The sequence below is a fragment of the Mesoplodon mirus genome, assembly GCF_964341445.2.
Source record: "Mesoplodon mirus genome assembly, chromosome: 4".
Taxonomy (NCBI): Eukaryota; Metazoa; Chordata; class Mammalia; order Artiodactyla; family Ziphiidae; genus Mesoplodon; species Mesoplodon mirus.
Genome location: NC_138979.1, coordinates 57,809,057 through 57,827,395, shown reverse-complemented (window position 1 = coordinate 57,827,395; position 18,339 = coordinate 57,809,057). Strand labels below are relative to the sequence as shown.

Genomic DNA, 18,339 nt, shown 5'->3' with positions numbered 1-18,339 from the left:
CTCTGCTCAAAGGTTGTTTTATCAGAAAGGACTACTCCACTTCATTTTTTCCCTTAGGACTTACCACTGCCTGACAAATTATATATTTAGTTTTCCTTCTGTTTTTTGTACTTAATGCCCCACCCCTCACCAAATGCAAAACTCCATTAGAATCAAGAATGGAGTGTCCGTCATTACTATATCCCCACTGCCTATCTAGTAGATATAGCAGGAGCTCAATACCTGGATGAAGAAACGAATGTGGAAGGAAGGAATGGTGAATATGCTCTAAATCTTAGATCTATTATTACACTGTCTGACAGTATTGCTATGCCTCTGCATATTGTTAAGTCACACAATTCTAGAGTTGTTGCAGAAAGCTAAAGAAAGACAAGAACAGACTGCTTAGAGTCACAGAATGTTAGTCTGGAAAGGGGCTTAGAGATCATTATTTTAGAGATGAAGAAACTGAGACCCACTGTGAGGGACAGTGGCTTGCATCGGGCCACCTAGAAAAGCAGTAGCAAAGCTGGACCTGCAATCCAGGTCTTTCATTCCCAGCCTATGAGTCGTATTTTTACACCATGTAACTTCTCAAATGTTCTACACTATATCTGGTCTTTTACCAAATACATTCAATGATGATGATTTAAAATATGCAAAGGGAAATTATATAATAGCAAGAGCTGAGCTCCACAGATCAAAAGTATTAGTTTTCCCTGAAACAGGCTAATTGGACAAGTCCTTCAGGATTCTGTTGGGAAACTTAGTTCTGAGCATCTGTCCACCAGTATTGCTAACCTGTCAGCTGATGCATACATATTGTATTTCCTCTTAGATTCTCTTTCATGAAGAAGCAGAAGAATACGGTTTAATAAACACTGAATACTTTATTTTTGCTTTCTTTCTGTAGTGCAAGTGAATTGAGTCTGAAGATATCTCCTTAGAAATTCAACTGCATTCATGCATTACAAAAATCACAGAAAAAAGAAAAAATCACAGAAACAGTATTTGACCAAAACAAGTTGATGAAATTGTGAATGCAACTCATCCATGATCTTGATTAAGGAGTTCTTTCTACTTTTTAAAGAGTCCTCCTTTATCTGAATCAATGTACATAAGATACAATTCTTGAAGCACTGGTGACTATCCAGACTTTATACTACTGTAATTCACCCTGAGCCAGATGTCCTTCTAATATAAATCCTATGCATTTCCTTATAGATCAAAGATCATTGTACAGAAATCTTAGCACAGACCTCTAGTGGAGCTACATGTAGCATACCAAGATAAAGTCCACTCTAAATACAGCTATAAAGAGTAAAGACATTAAAACTGTGCTAAATGCATACACCTAACCTCCTCCAAATCATATCACACCCTGTCGCCCAACACATGATATGACCCTATTGGAACAAGGTGTTTTTTTTTTTCTTTCTAAATAAACATATAGAAATTATACATCCAAATGAGTAGGGCTGTACTTGTTAATAAAGTAATCACCTCTGGAAGTTATATATGCATTCCAACAAGGCTACTATCACACATAATTTTTCTGGAATTTCTCTTTCAAAACACAGGTTCTCCACATTTAGTGTGCATAAGGATCACACTGGGAACATGTTAATCATGCTGATTCTTAGAAATGTGAATTTAATTGGTTTTAGATGGAGTCTAGGAACCTGTATTTTTAAGAAGCACTCCAGATAAGTTTTACACAGGTGATCTGTGAGAAATAACACTTTAGAATAGTCAGCTCACAAGCCATGCAAGGGTATCAAAATAAGGACTATTGAGTTAAACTCTGTTTACATATACACATAACACACTGGAGGTTTCACTTTTTTTTCAAAATCTTCATCCTTCCTGATAGAACATATTAGTACAGATATACACAGAAGCATCTATTTCCAAACAACATACCTCCATAAAAGAGATTCCTAAGCTCCAGACATCAGAATGGATTCCATATTGCTCCCCTGAAATTCTTTCAGGCTGTAAGAAAACAGAAGGGAGCTTGTGAGTTGATGTAAGCTACTCCAGGAAACACATACGCTAATGTGAGCTCAGTTAAGGCAGAGAGCCATCAATATCTGCACAGCACATTATGAAAAGAAAAACAATTTTATATGTATGTGTTTTATGTAGATAATACATAGAAACTAAATAGGTAATATAGGTATATTGGATATAATCTCATTGAATCCTTACAAAGACCCTATGAGGGAAACTTTGTTATAAAGAAAATGAAGGCTTATATTAGTGAAATAATTTAGGCAAGTCCTAAACTAGTAAATGAGCTGAGACTTCAACTCAGACCAAATCCAGTGAGTGGTCTTAGTTGTGGAGTGACAAATTATAGCACATTATATAATATTATCACTTATTTGCATTTTGAGAGATGGGTCTGAATCACTAGGAATTCTGTTATTTAAAATTTTTTATTTGGAAATAATATTAAACTTATAGGAAAGTTGAAAGATTAAGACTAGTACAAAGAACATCCATATTTCCTTTGCCCAGATTCACCTACTACTCAAAATTTCATCCCATTTATCAGGGTTTCTTTTTGATATAAACCAAGGAACAGTTCAAATGGTCCATTTGGGACTCTTGGTCCTCCATTCAAGATATGTAGAAAATACTTGGTCTAACAATTACCTGCACACTCTCTACTTCAACAGGAATAATTGCATACTGAAGTGGGTGCTGCCTGGTCTATCCCTCCAGGATTTGGCATTCAGAAAAGTACTTCACAGAAGTCTCTTGAATGAACACAGGAACAAATGAACAAGAGGCACTGAGGTTTTGCTGAGATGGAATGGTTGCTCAAGGTTACACAGCTAATCGTGGCAGGGCTAGGATCATGACCCACACCCCTTGGCCCCCCGTGCAGTATTCTCTTCTTTGTACATCCCTGGAGTTCTTGGAAGCCACCACAGCCATCGTCCTTCAAAAGTTTCAATGAGAGCCCTTACGAGTAACTGGGGTCAGGGTCAGCCTGGTCCACTGCAGACAGAAGAAATGGACATCCACCACTCACCAGCAGGGGATATACCATGAGTGTAGAAGATGTGTGCCAGATACTCTCAGGTGAGTTGGCACAGTCCTACATCTCGGGGACTTGGCTTAGTTGGGACCCAGAACTTTGTAACCTACTTCCCACTCCCACCTATGAGGCTATCTCAATGTATTTAATGCCTTCTCCCCCACTTTTCATAAAATTACATAAAGCCCTACCCTGAGGTAGCAGATTGGATTGTCTTATTTCCCTTCCTTTACTTATTTCTTTAATTTATAAAACCCCTTTCCTACCAAGAATAATTCTTCCCAAGTGTCATGTGACCATTTCTCCCAGCTGCTAACAGATATGGTCATTCCAATCCCCTAATACTTTTTTCTTTTATCTTCTAATCCCCCATACCACCACTTTTCAAGGTCCTTGCTCATACCTGAATGAACCCATTATCCATTTCTAGTTAGATCAATACATAATAGGATGCGTTCATATGCAACTGGCCAGCCAGTTACAGGAATAATGCCATCATCATAATATCAACAACGACATCATTACTCTGTGCATTTATTGAAGAATTTCCATGTGCCAGGCACTGTTCTAAGTGCTTTTCATGCATATTTCACTTCAGACTCATAAACACCCATACTACACTGGTACTATTATCATCTGCATTTAACAGATAAGGAATATGAGGCACAGAGAGATTTAATTTGTACCCCCTAGAAAAGGATAATAATAGCTATCATTTAATAATCACCTAGTTTGTCCCAGACACTGGGCTAGATACTTCGTATCCTCTACACTTCATAACAATCTTACAAATATTATTATTTTAAATTTATTTTATTTATGTATTTTTGGCTGTGTTGGGTCTTCGTTGCTGTGTGCAGGCTTTATCTAGTTGCGGCGAGTGGGGGTTGCTCTTTGTTGCGGTGCGTGGGCTTCTCACTGCGGTGGCTTCTCTTGCTGTGGAGCATGGGCTCTAGCCGTGTGGGCTTCAGTAGTTGTGGCTCACGGGTTCTAGAGCACAGGCTCAGTGGTTGTGGCACACGGGCTTAGTTGCTCCGCGGCATGTGGAATCTTCCCAGACCAGGGATTGAACCCGTGACCCTTGCAATGGCAGGCGGATTCTTAACCACTGCACTACCAGGGAAGTCCTCTTACAAATATTATTGCCCTAATTTTACAGATGTAAAAACAGAGGCTTAGTAAGATTAGATGACTTGCCAAAGTCTAGAGCTATGGATTAGCATTAAGCGTATTATTTAGGTACACAGCCAGGATTCAAATCCAGGTACGTTTAACTGCAAAATCAGGGTTCTTTCCTGTGTGTCAAACTGCCCCCAGAACTAGAAGTCAGAAGAGCCACACACTAGTCTCGATCTGTCAGTATTTCTCAAAATGCAGCCTTGGACTCGTCATTACAGAACTGTCTGAGGTGCTTATTGCAAATGAACTTCCAGTATCAGAATCTCTGGGGGTGGCTCTGGGGATCTTCATTTTAAAAAGTAATTTCTCTGGGTGAAACTTTGGTAAACTCAGCTCTAGTCACTTAACACATCAATGTTTCCTGCAGACACAATGATCTACCTTCCTCTTCTCTGCTTAGTGAATGTTTATCCTATGGGCCCTGTTCAACGGCCACCATTTTTGGTGAAAACTTCCTCCACTCCTCAGGCAGAATTATGAATTCCTGCCTCTGTACTTCTTTAAAATGTCATTCATATCTTTCATATTAATTTATCGCATTGTGTTGTAATCATCCATTTGCTAGTCTGTTTCTCCTAAGAGGCAAAGAGAGTATCTTACTCATCTTGTACCCAGTACCATGCCTGGCACATAGCTGGTGTGCCATCAATGCGTGCTGACTGAAGGGATGCAATACATGTTTACTGAACATTTGGTTTTAAGCATGAACTAATCATTAAGTTCCCTGGAGTGTTCTATTAATGTAACTTCCCTGCATATTATTGTTATTCACGTCCATCAAGAACTTCTAGGGACTTCCCTGGTGGCTCAGTGGTTAAGAATCCACCTGTCAATGCAGGGGACACAGGTTCAATCCCTGGTCCGGGAAGATCCCACATGCCGTGGAGCAACTAAGCCCGTGTGCCACAACTACTGAGCCTGTGCTCTAGAGCCCGCGTGCCACAACTACTGAGCCCACAAGCCGCATCTACTGAAGCCCGCATGCTCTAGAGCCTGTGTTCCGTGACAAGAGAAGCTACCGCAATGAGAAGCCTGCCCAACGCAATGAAGAGTAGCCCCACTCTCTGCAACTAGAGAAAGCCAGCACGCAGCAACGAAGACACAATGCAGCCAAAAAATAAGAACTTAAAAAAATAGTTTAAAAACAATGTCTTAAAAAAAAAAGAACTTCTAGCAAACATGAAAATCCTAAAATCCTCTAGAATTGTTAAAGAAATGACCAAATGTTGCCTTCCTCCTCTGTCCTCTCTCCCTTTCTTCATCCACTAACTGACAGTTATCAATATACAGCACTTCATCTAGAAGTGCAAGACCAACAATAAGGTTAAATATAATCATCACATTTGCCCACTGAACTACTAAAACAAATGTAAACTGTAATGTGAAAATAAAGCACAGAAAAACTAAATTTAAAAAGAAAAATTAGCAAAAATGATAATGGTCACAGATATCAGAAGGCAAATAGGAGAACTCCTTAAGGACGAGAGTCTAACAACTTCTCATTAGAGAAATTATTCTTACAGTAAGCTAACAGAATGAGATTACTGTTGTGATGCAGCACTCAAGCACAAATGCTGAGTGAAAGGTGGGCAGCCAGCTCTACAGGTGTATCCTCAAGAATTCGTAGGGACTGGGAAACATGTCCAGGTTGCTAAAACTGACACAGGTACAAGATAAGTCCCAATACATTCTGAATGTATAGAGTCAGGACTTGTTGGCCTAAGGCTGCACAATTCAAATCTGTTCTCACACTTGAGGCCAAGGTGGCCTGCTCTGTCCTCTCCCCTCTAAAACCAAACCAAACTAAACCAAACCAAACCAAACCAATGGCCAGGTATGACACTACTGAGAGAAGATCTGTGATGAACATTTTTCTGTTAAAAAGCAAAAGCTGAGTTACTTTCTGACATGACATTTGTCACTAGTGTGGAAAGCTTAATAAACGGAAAACCATGACTCTTGTCTGAAGCACCTGTAGTGGAGTTAAAGTGCAGGGGAAAAACCCTGGTCTGTTCTCAATGAGAACAGTAAGGAGTGGTGATGATATAAAAGCAGAGGATTCTAAAAGGGCAGTGCCTCTAAGATGGCATGCACACTCCACCCCTCCACTTACCGCTGTGACCGGGCATTTACCCAGGGCCCATATTTAGTTAACTCCTTCCAGAATTGTCTCTATTTATAACACAGTACCCTAGGGTTTACTTGTCAAAAGCAGGATGATACCAAGGTACATCCCTTACCTCTTCCCATAAAGGAACTTCTGCTCAGGCTACTCAGAAAATTAACAAAGTATGCACAAATACTTTAGGTTAGTATGTAATCAAAAAGTATATATCATAAACAATGGGGATTTTTTTTTTAAAAAAGCCGGCAAGATCACTGTGTGGGTAGTAGAGCATACTGGTTAAACAAGGATTCTGGAGTCACACTGCTCTAACTCAATCTACTTTCCAGTTCACTAAATCTCTCTTCTGCTCCATTCAATATGCTACCAAATAGTGAGTTTTTCATTTTTATCTAGTAGTTTTGTTTGGGACTTTCTCGAATCAAGTATGTCACTTTAAAAATTTTTTATCTAAAGTCTGTTTGCAACTGTTTTTCCTTCATGTTGCTCTGTTTCCTCATGTGACTAGTTTTCTTTGGCTGCGTGTTAGTTTTTGTTCTTCAAAAAATTTTTTGGAAAGGTTCTCTGAGGCCTAAAGTGGATGTGCCCACCTCAAACAATATTCTCAGCATGAAGCTCCTTTTCTAACTCAGGTCACATATACAAACATCCAGGGTGCAAATCTGTGCCAGAGTTAAGTCTATGGCCACAACGTTCTCCCTTTTCCTTTTTCTCCTGCTGCTCTGCTTGGCTCTGAGAAGCCTTCTCTTTTGTTCCCTGGGATCGGAGAGGAAGAGCAGCTTTAACTCTGGTTTGCTTTTATACTGGGGTGAGGGCCTCTTCAGGCTTCCAGCATAATATGGGGAAGATCTTCTCCAAGACCCTCTGTCTTAAGGGAGCCCCCATATCATTCACAGCTGTAGTAGTACAGGCACATGTCCTCAGGAATAAGTAACTTTGGTGCTCTGACATTCTGCTTTCCCTTCTGTTTCAGGTTTCCATCTGAAAACCGTCCTGGGAGTTCCCTGTTGTCGTTTTAGCTCTTCAGTGCACTTGAGATGGTTTTTAAAGTATTTTAATTAGCATTTTTCAACAGAAGAGTTGGTCCAAATAACCTAATGTGCTACTACCAGAAACTAGAAGCTGGTGTCCTAATTAAATCTTGACTGTCACTACTTGCCAGCTCTGAGAATCTGGGCTAAAGTTACTTCACCTTTGGTTTCCTCATCTGTAAAATGAAGACAATAATAACAAGATGTATGCTTAATGGAGTTGTCTGAAGATTAAATAAATCCATGTAACATGCTGAATTCAGTACATGCCACATGGGGATGCTCAGTAAATGTTGGCCTCCTTCCAATCAACACCACCGTGTACGATCACTGCATGAGCATGGCCAACTGAGTTGTATCACGTAATCTGTATAGGTTATAATCTGGGTAAAGGTAATTTCTAAGAACAGGAATAGTCCAGGTAGAAAAGAATGTTCAGGAGATAAGAATAGTTATTTAGATTGACTTTCTGATACCAAAGGACAAGTATCTGCATAAGATTTCTTAATTTCAAAACTTTAGGTATTCATAACAATAATGTCAAACCTTTATATCTGACTTTTAAAAATTGTAATAGGACTTCCCTGGCGGTCCAGTGGTTGGGACTCAGCACGCTGCAGGGGGCATGGGTTCAATCCCTGGCTGGGGAGCTAGGATCTCTCATGCTGCATGGTGCAGCCAAAAATATATATATATACATAATACATCATAATGACTGAATAGTGGGTTAAAGTTTCAGGGACTTCTATCTTTATTATTAATTTTTAATAGCTTCTCTTTTATATAAATTTATTTATTTTATTTACTTATTTACTTTTGGCTGTGTTGGGTCTTTGTTGCTGCGCACGGCTTTCTCTAGTTGCGGTGAGCGGGGGCTACTCTTCATTGTGGTGTGCGGGCTTCTCATAGCAGTGGCTTCTCTTGTTTCGGAGCATGGGCTCTAGGCATGTGGGGGTCAGTAGTTGTGGCACTCGGGCTCAGTAATTGTGGCTCGTGGGCTCTAGAACGCAGGCTCAGTAGTTGTGGCACATGGGCTTAGATGCTCTGTGGCATGTGGGATCTTCCCAGACCAGGACTCAAACCTGTGTCCCCTGAGTTGGCAGGCAGATTCTTAACCACTGCGCCACCAGGTAAGTCCCCTTCTATCTTTAAAATAGAGTAAAAGTTCTAGTAATCAGAATTTCCAAGAAATGATTTAATTTAATATAAGCCACCAAAGCCTTTGGACCCCTTTTGTAATCCTTCTGGATGAAATCCTTTTAAAATATAGTTGAAAATATTTCTTGCTTTGGATTAAAATGTCCATTAAACCTAATTACCTGCCCCTAAGATGTAATGTGTCCTTGAACACGCCACTTCAGTTTTTGGGTCTCAGTATCCTCATTGGTCAACGAGGAAGTGGGACCAGATGACTTTCCAAGTCTCCTACAAGACCCACTGTTTAACATGCCCCTAAATTGTTACTGTTTTTTTGTTTGTTTTCATGACCTAAGGATCTTAGAAAAGCCTCCCTATCTTTATCCTAATTACCATTTTCTTATACCTTACACTTCAGATTGTAGGAGAACTAAGACTGTTCACACACGCATGGCTATTTCTTTGATTTATTTTCTTTTCAATATCTGAGAGTCTAGTTGGTTATATTTGAGTCATCTGGGGGTCTTCTATACTTTATCACGCAAGTAAGATACTTATTAATACAAAAAAGTTAAATGCTCTGCTTATAATTAGTGAACAAGTCATTTTTGGAATGCAACTTTCATAAACTGATTCATTCATTTAGCACCATGTGAAGGACTGGATATAGAGAATGAGTAGAATAAACCCTGCCCTGTGAAAGTCCTAATCTAGATTTGGAGAGACACAAAAATAATTTGGATAGAGTGAGAGGCACAGCAGTTAAAAGTTCAGTCTCTGGAGGCTGATTATGTAGGTTTCACTCCTGACTCTGCCACTTATTAGCTGTATGAACCTGGGTAAGTCACTTAACTTCTCTATCCCTTGGTGCCTTCATCTATAAAAGGACAATAAATTACCTACCTCATAGGGTTGTTGTGAGGATTTAGAGAGATAATACATGTAAAGTTTTAAAAGAGTGACTGGCACACAGTTCTAATTAAGTGTTGGCTATTATTATCATTGTTATTATCACTGTACAGAAACAGGTATGAATATAAAGTGAGAGAAATGGATATAAAATGAGGGCATTACATCAGATGACCTCAAATTGTATATTCTCACAATCTATTACTGTCCTCTACCCCAGCGGTCCCCAACCTTTTTGGCACCAGGGACCGGCTTCGTGGAAGACAATTTTTCCACGGACAGGGGTGGGATGGGATGGTTCAGGAGGTAATGTGAGCTGTGGGGAGCAATGGGGAGCAGCGGATGAAGCTTCACTCACTCGCCCACCACTCACCTCTTGACGTGTGGCCTGGTTCCTGGCAGGCCGTGGACCGGTACTGGTCTGTTGGGGACCCCTGTTGTACCCTGTATGTCCTCGCCCCCACCCATGTCACACCACCCTCTATTTCTGAGTCTTTGCTCATCCTCCCACAGTGATCCCTCTCTTTTATAAGTGCCCTTTTCACATACTGTTTGAATCATCAAATTCATATATCATATGCCTTCTTATTCTCTAATGGTATGCTTGGTACAACTTATGTCACACATGACGTGGCCACATATAATGCCATGTTTCCTATTTTGCCCATGTTTTATGTGGATTACAGAGTGGCACCGCTGTACCTGGCTAACTGCATGGAAGGCGCTCAGTAAATACAGGTTGATTAATTGAAAGTACTCAGTTTCAGAAAGAGCCTTCACTGGCATAGACCAGAAGTTGGCAAACTTTTTCCATAAACGGCCAGATAGTAAATATTTTTCACTTTGTCGGCCATATGGTCTCTGGTACAACTGTCACAACTACTCCACTCTGCCACTGTAGCACTAAAGCAGTCATAGACGATATATAAATAAATGGATATGGCCATGTTCCAACAAATCTTTCCTTTTTTTAAAATTTAATTTTTTACTTTGAAATACTTATTAGTTAACAAGAAGTTGAAAAGCATATATACAGGGAGGTTTTGTGCACCCTTCACCCAGTTCCCCCAGTGGTAGTACTATAATACAATATCACGATACTTCAGGCAGGGATTAAAACCTGTAACAGAATAATAAATGTTATTTCCACCTTCCCCAACTCCCAACCTCTGATCTCACACCAGTTAGGTAAGTCATGGCCAACGAGAGCCTGCTGAATTGAGCCAAGCTCACTATCAGGCTATCACGCTCTTTGTTTCCTAGGTATCTTATGCTTTTTACAGCTTGAACTATAAAGTTGATGACTAGAATATGCTCACCCAAGAAGCAAAGCAATTTTAGCTCTGCCAATCTGAGCTAACGTTTCATAATTTTAATCCCCATATTTTCAATTAAGAGATGGAAGCATCACATTCATCCATAAACAAAAAGGAAAAAAAGTAATTTCTTTAATGTACACCTGGGAAAGACAACTGTAATCTGTATTTGTAGATTCAAACATATTGCAATTTAATTATCAGAGCAATTTAGAGCTACTATGAACATGATGGGGAGTGGAAAAGGCGTTTCATTTTTTGTTCGTTTTAAATCACACTGTTCCATATTTTTTCAAAGACTGAAATCACGGCATTTGGCACAGTTTTGTTAATTATAAAGGTGGCTCACCAATCTCAGATAACCTAGTAGAGCCAAGAAGCCAAGAAGGTGATTAAGTTTTGTAAAAATAGGTATGATGACTTCAGAGATTAATTTTTTGTCACATTACCTAGAAAAATGAGAAAGAATGAATTTTCTTTAAAAACAATGCAAAGCAAAAATTAATTGTTCTGGTATCTCAATTAAAAAATCCTCTGTAGCGTTCTGAGAATAAGATCCAGGGTTCCATCTATATTAACATTTTTTTACCAAGATAATATATGAACAAAGAATATTGAGAAAAAGATCCAGGGTTCTACCCATACTTCGTTTAATTCATATAAAGACTACTAGAAGTGAAATGGACTACCTGAATAAATCCAGAACCCTCAGCAAAAAACTAAACTTAAGATGTTAAAGTAAAACTTTGCTCCAAAAATACTAAATAAGTTTCCTGCTTGTCTCCTCCCAGCCCCCCACTCTTGAAGTGATTGTGGACGTCAATAAATAAAAGTAATTTTATGGGGACTTCCCTGGTGGTGCAGTGGTTAAGAATCCACCTGCCAATGCAGGGGACACGGGTTAAATCCCTGGTCTGGGAAGACTGCAAATGCTGCGGAGCAACTAAGCCCATGTGCCACAACTACTGAGCCTGAGCTCTAGAGCTCACGTGCAGCAACTACTGAAGCCCGTGCGCCTAGAGCCTGTGCTCCACAACAAGAGAAGCCACTGCAGTGAGAAGCCCATGCACCCATATGGAATCTAAAAAAAAAAAAAAAAAAAAAAATGGTTCTGAAGAACCTAGGGGCAGGACAGGAATAAAGACACAGACCTAGAGAATGGACTTGAGGACACGGGGAGGGGGAAGGGTAAGCTGGAACGAAGTGAGAGAGTGGCACTGACATATATACACTACCAAATGCAAAACAGATAGCTAGTGGGAAGCAGCCGCATAGCACAGGGAGACCAGTTCAGTGCTTTGTGACCACCTAGAGGGGTGGGATAGGGAGGGTGGGAAGGAGATGCAAGAGGGAGGGGATATGGGGATATATGCATACGTATAGCTGATTCACTTTATTATACAGCAGGAACTAACACAACAATGTAAAGCAATAATACTCCAGTAAAGATGTTTAAAAAAAAAGGGGGTAGGGAGGACTGACTAAACTGAGATATTGAATAGCTATTGTAAAATATGTGTGCTATTTTCCTTGCAGTAAAAAAAAAATAAATTTAATTTAATTTTTAAAATGTTAGAAAAAAAAAAAGCCCGCACACCGCAACGAAGAGTAGCCCCCACTTGCCGCAACTAGAGAAAGCCCGCGCGCAGCAATGAAGGCCCAACACAGCCAAAAAAAAAAAAAAAAGCAATTTTACGGACACAAATAACTCCCCTTACTTAAAAGGAAGGAAAAAGAAACGGGTCAAAGCCAAGTCCGCACTGGTATTTGAAACAGTTCTATGCTTCTACTTTTTATTCCTGGTAAATTTATTTCAGAGGGACCAAGTAAGTTGTCTTATAATAGGTATGAACCCAAGTAAACAGAATATAGATATACAAGTTCGACAGAGAATTGTCTGCTAAATCTTTACATTCAGAGGATCAGATCATAAGTAATAATTTACAATCAGATCCATAAGTAATAATTTAATTTTTAATTAATAATTTAATTTTGAGCTGCTGTCAAAGCATGCTTATTCCTGGAAAAAACAGTTGATCTTATTGACTGACATTCTGGTATACTTTAGGGTTAATTAAATAAGCAATGAGGCAAAGTAGCCAATGTGCTGTAAGATACAATTTTTCTATAGGATTATACTTCAAAATGATTTTATACTCAAACCAACCAGTTAAGTGAATAAAGTCAGAGAAGTTGGTAGCTCCTGTATAAACCCTAACATCTTTTAGGAAGATTTAAAAATTCAATCATGACTGGATTGACTTTGTAATTTATGATCTGTTAGGCTAAAGCTGTGGAATTAACTCAAGAATTATACATTACCAAGTACATAAAGATGTTGATTTTAAATGTTATTTTTGCATAAGTTTACTTACCGCCATATAAGCATTTGTTCCAACATACGTCTTGGCTATAGAATTCACCAGCTATGAGACAAAACAGTCTGTCAGAACAATATAAAGATAATGTGGAAATAAAATGGGCAATTATTCCTCATTTAACTTACAATCATCATTTCTATAAATCAACTAAAAATTATATAAAAAGGAACAAATTTATCTACAAAGGCATCAAAAATGATTAAATCTCTTTTCTTTTGAATGTGATTTCCAACTTAAACAAGCATAGCATTACAGTTTATAGCAGATAACCTTAAACAATTCACTTAAGCAGGATGCTTATCGCTTTAGCACCCCAAACCCGCCTGATATAAAAAGTCAATTTGAAGTAGAATTTGAACACACTCATTTTTTAGTCAGATGGTCAGGATGTGAATGAAGCCTCATGCATTACTAGAATGAAACGAACACTAAATACGCTGGAGGGATAACAGACTTTGACAACTCATAATACAATGATGACCTTCGCTTTGGTCTTCGTGTTTGGCTGGGAGTAAAGGTGGCTGCAATTCAAATCAACATCACAGCACGCTCATGGGTCACTATCACCAGGGTTCTCAGGGGAGGCCCAAAATGGAAATTAATTAAAATTTGTGCTGCACATTGTAATGGCCCTCCACCATTGTTGCTCCCAATATTAATTTTTATTGTGGGCCAGTTGGGCTCCCCAGGCACAGCTCCCACTCTGCCCTCCCTTTTGTCTGGCCAAAACGCTTTCATATCAAAGCTGCATATCAATGAAGTTTGCTATTCGTAAGTAGTAATTACAATATCAGCAGTTTTTACTGTCATTAAACAATGAACAATCATATTCTGATGAAGGAAACTCGCTCAGAGATTAAAAATGAATAACATAATCCCAGCCAACGAGAAGATGCAGAGTTCTGTTTGTCTGGCAGCTAGGTGATTTTTCAATCCAGAGAGTAGAATGAAAATAGAAAGTGGATGTTACAGAGGAGAAAGCAGATCAGCAGGAAAAAGAGACCTACCTGAGTGCTAACTCCAAAATCACACAGCTTGACTTGTCCTCTTGTGTTTACTAGCATATTAGAGGGCTTCACATCTAAAAAGGGACCAGAAAAATCCATGTCACTAATTCCATATCTACAGTGCTTGTCCTAAAAAAAGCACACATGCACACCACACCATATTGCAGAAGTGACATCATCTGTTCAACCTAGAATTCTAACCACAAATTTAACGCAAAGCATTTTACCTGGAGGCAAAATGTAAGGTCCTAACTCCCTCACTTCCAAACATTTCTGGTTTCTATAGAAGCAAGGGTTTATTTACTTCACGTGAAAGTCAAATAAAATCTTGGCTTCCAACAACAGTAAATACACCCAATATCCTACTCCAGCTTTCAGGAAAAGTAAATAAGAAAATGTAACCTTCCTGCAAAGAATTTGTACAGAAATGCTTAGTTCTGCTCTCAAAGTGAAACTGCTCCTCCCACCTAAGGAGCAGTAAGGCCAAAGGGAAGCCAGCAAGGAAAAAAATCATTCATATGTTTGCTGGTAACAGATGATATCTGGTTGAAACAACAAGAACATGAATGCAGTTCTGCTATTTCCTGGTTTTACGTGCTACTTCAGATAATCCTCAGAAATTGATCTAAAAGATGTGTAAATGTGTGTGCATGCGTGCACTTATCAGTCTTTGTTTCATTTATCCTTCTCTTCCCTTACATCATTTCGACTGTTGTTAGAGTTAACAAAAGAACTGGCACAGCTTTTGCCAAGGCAGTCCGCTAAATAATGACACAAAGCGTTTCTGTGAAGCATGGTCAGTGACAACAATGGGCCTTTTCAGGAATTCAAGGAGCCCACAAAAACCATCCAAGCAGGATAAGAGCACACCACTTTTGATGGTACAGAACAGCACCTGCTTCAATGCTTCATCTTCAGTGGCGAAAGTGGTCAAGAACAGACAACTTGTTATATTTAATACAGCATATAACCTTAATTACCCCAAAACTAAAGACTCATAATTTTTATGTAACATCTAAAAACAATCTGTGAGTTAATCTCACTCTGTCCCTCCACCCTGCAAAAAGTATCTTACCAAAAGTAGGTACTTAACTCAAACTTCAAGTTCAAACTCAGTAACCAATGATTATTGAACACTACCTACCATATGACAGGCAACATGACAGGCATTTTCTCATACATGTGCTCATTTGGTGTTGCCTGACGGACACTAGAATGTAAACTCCACGAAGGCAAGGACTTTGTCTCTTTTACTGACTACTATATTCCAGTCCCTGAAGAGTGCCAGGCATACGGTATATGCTTAGTAAGTATTTGTTGAATAGATGAGATTAATGGAAACCATGAACACACAGTATTATTTTGTTAATGATACTGTTGTGATCAGGGGTTAGCTGTAGACCACGTCTCTGTAGCATGCCCTTTCAGGTAAAACACACTGTATACTTCCTTTAGGGGGGTTTTCTCTTTGAATACAGGTCAGTATGCCCAGGCAGGTGTAAGCTTTTTCAACCAACTAGTCTCTCTGCCTCCAGTTTTCCCCAGTTTCAATATAAACCTTATACCACCATCATATTAAATATACTTTCACTCTATCACTTCTCTCCTTGAGGAGGAAGTAAAATATTCCCTGACCTCCCCCGTCAACCCCAGTGTGAACTCCTTAAGAATAGGGTTGTGCTTTCAAATATGCCTCAATAGTTTGCACAAAAAATATACATCATAGACAGCCACAGTAGACACTCAATAAGTGTGTGTCAAACTGACAGAAATGTTAGGCTCTACAAAGCCTGGTCTTATTTTCCAAACCTAATTCTCATTATAAGCCCTCAACTTTGAATATTTTTCTTCTGGACAATCTTCTCTTTTATATACTGATACCCTTAAACCATTCTTAAGCCATACATCAGATGGAGATAGATAAAGAACAAATAATCTGAGCTCCTGGAAGAAGGAGCTACATGGAAATCACAAGGTATGGTAAAATGAACAAATCCTTAGCTTTAATCAGACACACATTTGACTTAAGTGGATCAACAGAGAGAGAGGAAGAATAAAACAACAAAATTTCTAGATTATATTCTAAAAGGCAAGGTGTAAATAAGAACTTTATGGCATTTTCAGCTCTCCAAATCTTTTTTTACTTACATGTAATCCTACTGCACGACTTTGCACATTCACCTTTCAGCCTAGCTTTCAGGAATACTTCGTGTATGAAAAAGCAGTAGACATACAGCCATCCTCAAAACAACCTTTGTATTCCGACTAGACTGTTTTAGTCATTGTCTCAAAAGAAAGAAACAAATCCAAAACACCCCATTACTAAGCCTTTGTTCATGCTGTGTCCCTGACCCCAAACCACCTGGGTTTAGAAACTCTTCCTTGATATTTTTTGACTGAATCCTGCTCATCCTTCAACTCAAGTACCCCATCTCCCTGTTGCCATACCTACTCAGGCCATCAAAATCGCTGCTCCCTTTGAACTGCTGAAGCATTTACTGTCTGTACCATTTGGAACTGAGCATGTGACATTTTTTTACTAGTAATTACCACATTTACTGTTACAGGTATCACCAAGTAATAAGTTCACAGGGTAGGAATAAGCCTTATACATTTTTGTATGTATCCTGTTGGAGCATATTATCTTGCTCACTGGTAGATGGCTTTCTAAACAATATACTAGATTTGCTAATATAAGTGTTCCAAACCCAGCAACATCATTTGAACATAAAAGACCCCTTTAAACAAAATCAATGGATTCAGGCTAGAAGACAGAAGACTTGGATTTTAGTCTTTTGGGCCCTGCCACAAATTTGGCATATGACTTTGGACTAGCCATGTGACATTTTAGTTTTCACCTCTGTAGGGAGATAATAAAAGTTACAGTATCAATCTTTAAAAATTGTGGGGATTAGATGAGATAATGAATGTAAAATAGCTTTTAAACTGTCAAACACTCTATAAATATAAGATATTATTATTATCCACTGGCAATCAACCAAGCAATGAAAAGTGTTATATTTTGTTATGTTCAGAAAACAATTTCTGTGCTACTGCAATAAATTTAGGCTGTATTTGGGTAAAATACTAGTTAAAAGAAAATAATTTCAAAAGTCCAGTAAGTAGAATGATAAAACCAATTCAATGCTTATGAGGGGGCATATTTGCCAGACTGTATGTACTCATTCACTGACAAGGCCACTGAACTGGTCTCCCTATTTTTACACTTGCTCTACTAGAGTCTGTCTTGAACACAGCAGCTGAAGTGCCCCCTTTAAAACCTAAATCAAACCATGTCATTTCTCTGCCTAAAACCTCCAAGGGCCTCCCAACTCAAAGCAAAATGCAGCCCTCATGAAGGTTTCTAAGGCCTTCTCTGAACTGCCCCCCTACTACCTCTGTACTCTCATCCTTCCTACTCCTTTCCCTGCCCACTCTGCATCTCACTGCCCTTTTGCCAGGCATGCTCCCTGCTTTGTGGCTCCATATAACTGGAATACTCTGCACCCATATATACATGTATGGCCTGCTCCTTTACTTGTTTTTAGGTTTCTGCTCAAATGTTACCCTTTTAAGAGAAGCCTCCCTCAACCACCCACTATGAGCAGCAATATCTTCCCACCCCCGATATTCCCTTTCCCTCTTCCCGGTTTCAGTGCTCCTCATAACACCTAGCATCACTGACACGCTATATTTGTACATGTATACATGTCCCTCTCAGTCCTCCCATTTCGAAGGAAAGCTCCACGAATGCAGAGATGTGATCTGTTGTGTTCACTCCTGTATCTATAATAGTGCCCGGTAGGGACTAGAAATGATATCTGTTGAACAAATGTTGGTGAATGAATATTTCCACTAAATAGATGGGCAAACATGTGCACCTGGAGAAGCATGAATTTGGCCTGAGAAGGAGTTCCATCTTTTCCCACTCAATGGCATATACTTCAGAATAAATACATTTCACTATTAATGAATACATTTGTGAATGGTATTTTTCATTCTGAGAGGATCTGTGGGCATTCAAAAATACTCACTCAACAAATATTCACTGACACCTTAGCATGTGCCAGATATGACAGTAGGTGCTGTGGAGAGAAGCATGAGTAAGACCCACCTCTGCCCTTCAGGAGAGTGTAGACCAAGGAACTGCTGGTATATATTTTGACCAAAAATAGTGCACATGAGATTTCAGGACAATAACATTGCTTATGTACAATCTAAATGGG

The 18,339-nt window shown here is 39.2% G+C and overlaps 1 protein-coding gene across 3 annotated transcripts in view; it reads right to left on the bottom strand.

Annotated features, from left to right (window-relative positions):
- MAP2K5 (mitogen-activated protein kinase kinase 5) overlaps positions 1 to 18,339 on the bottom strand; it is a 257,859-nt gene that overhangs the window by 100,157 nt on the left and 139,363 nt on the right. For all 3 annotated transcript variants that reach the window (XM_082618875.1, XM_082618876.1, XM_082618877.1), the window contains 3 exons: positions 14,114 to 14,187; positions 13,101 to 13,151; positions 1,903 to 1,974 (listed from right to left, as the gene is read on the bottom strand). In XM_082618875.1, coding sequence (XP_082475001.1) covers positions 1,903 to 1,974; positions 13,101 to 13,151; positions 14,114 to 14,187 — 197 coding nt within the window. The remainder of the gene's footprint in view (positions 1 to 1,902; positions 1,975 to 13,100; positions 13,152 to 14,113; positions 14,188 to 18,339) is intronic.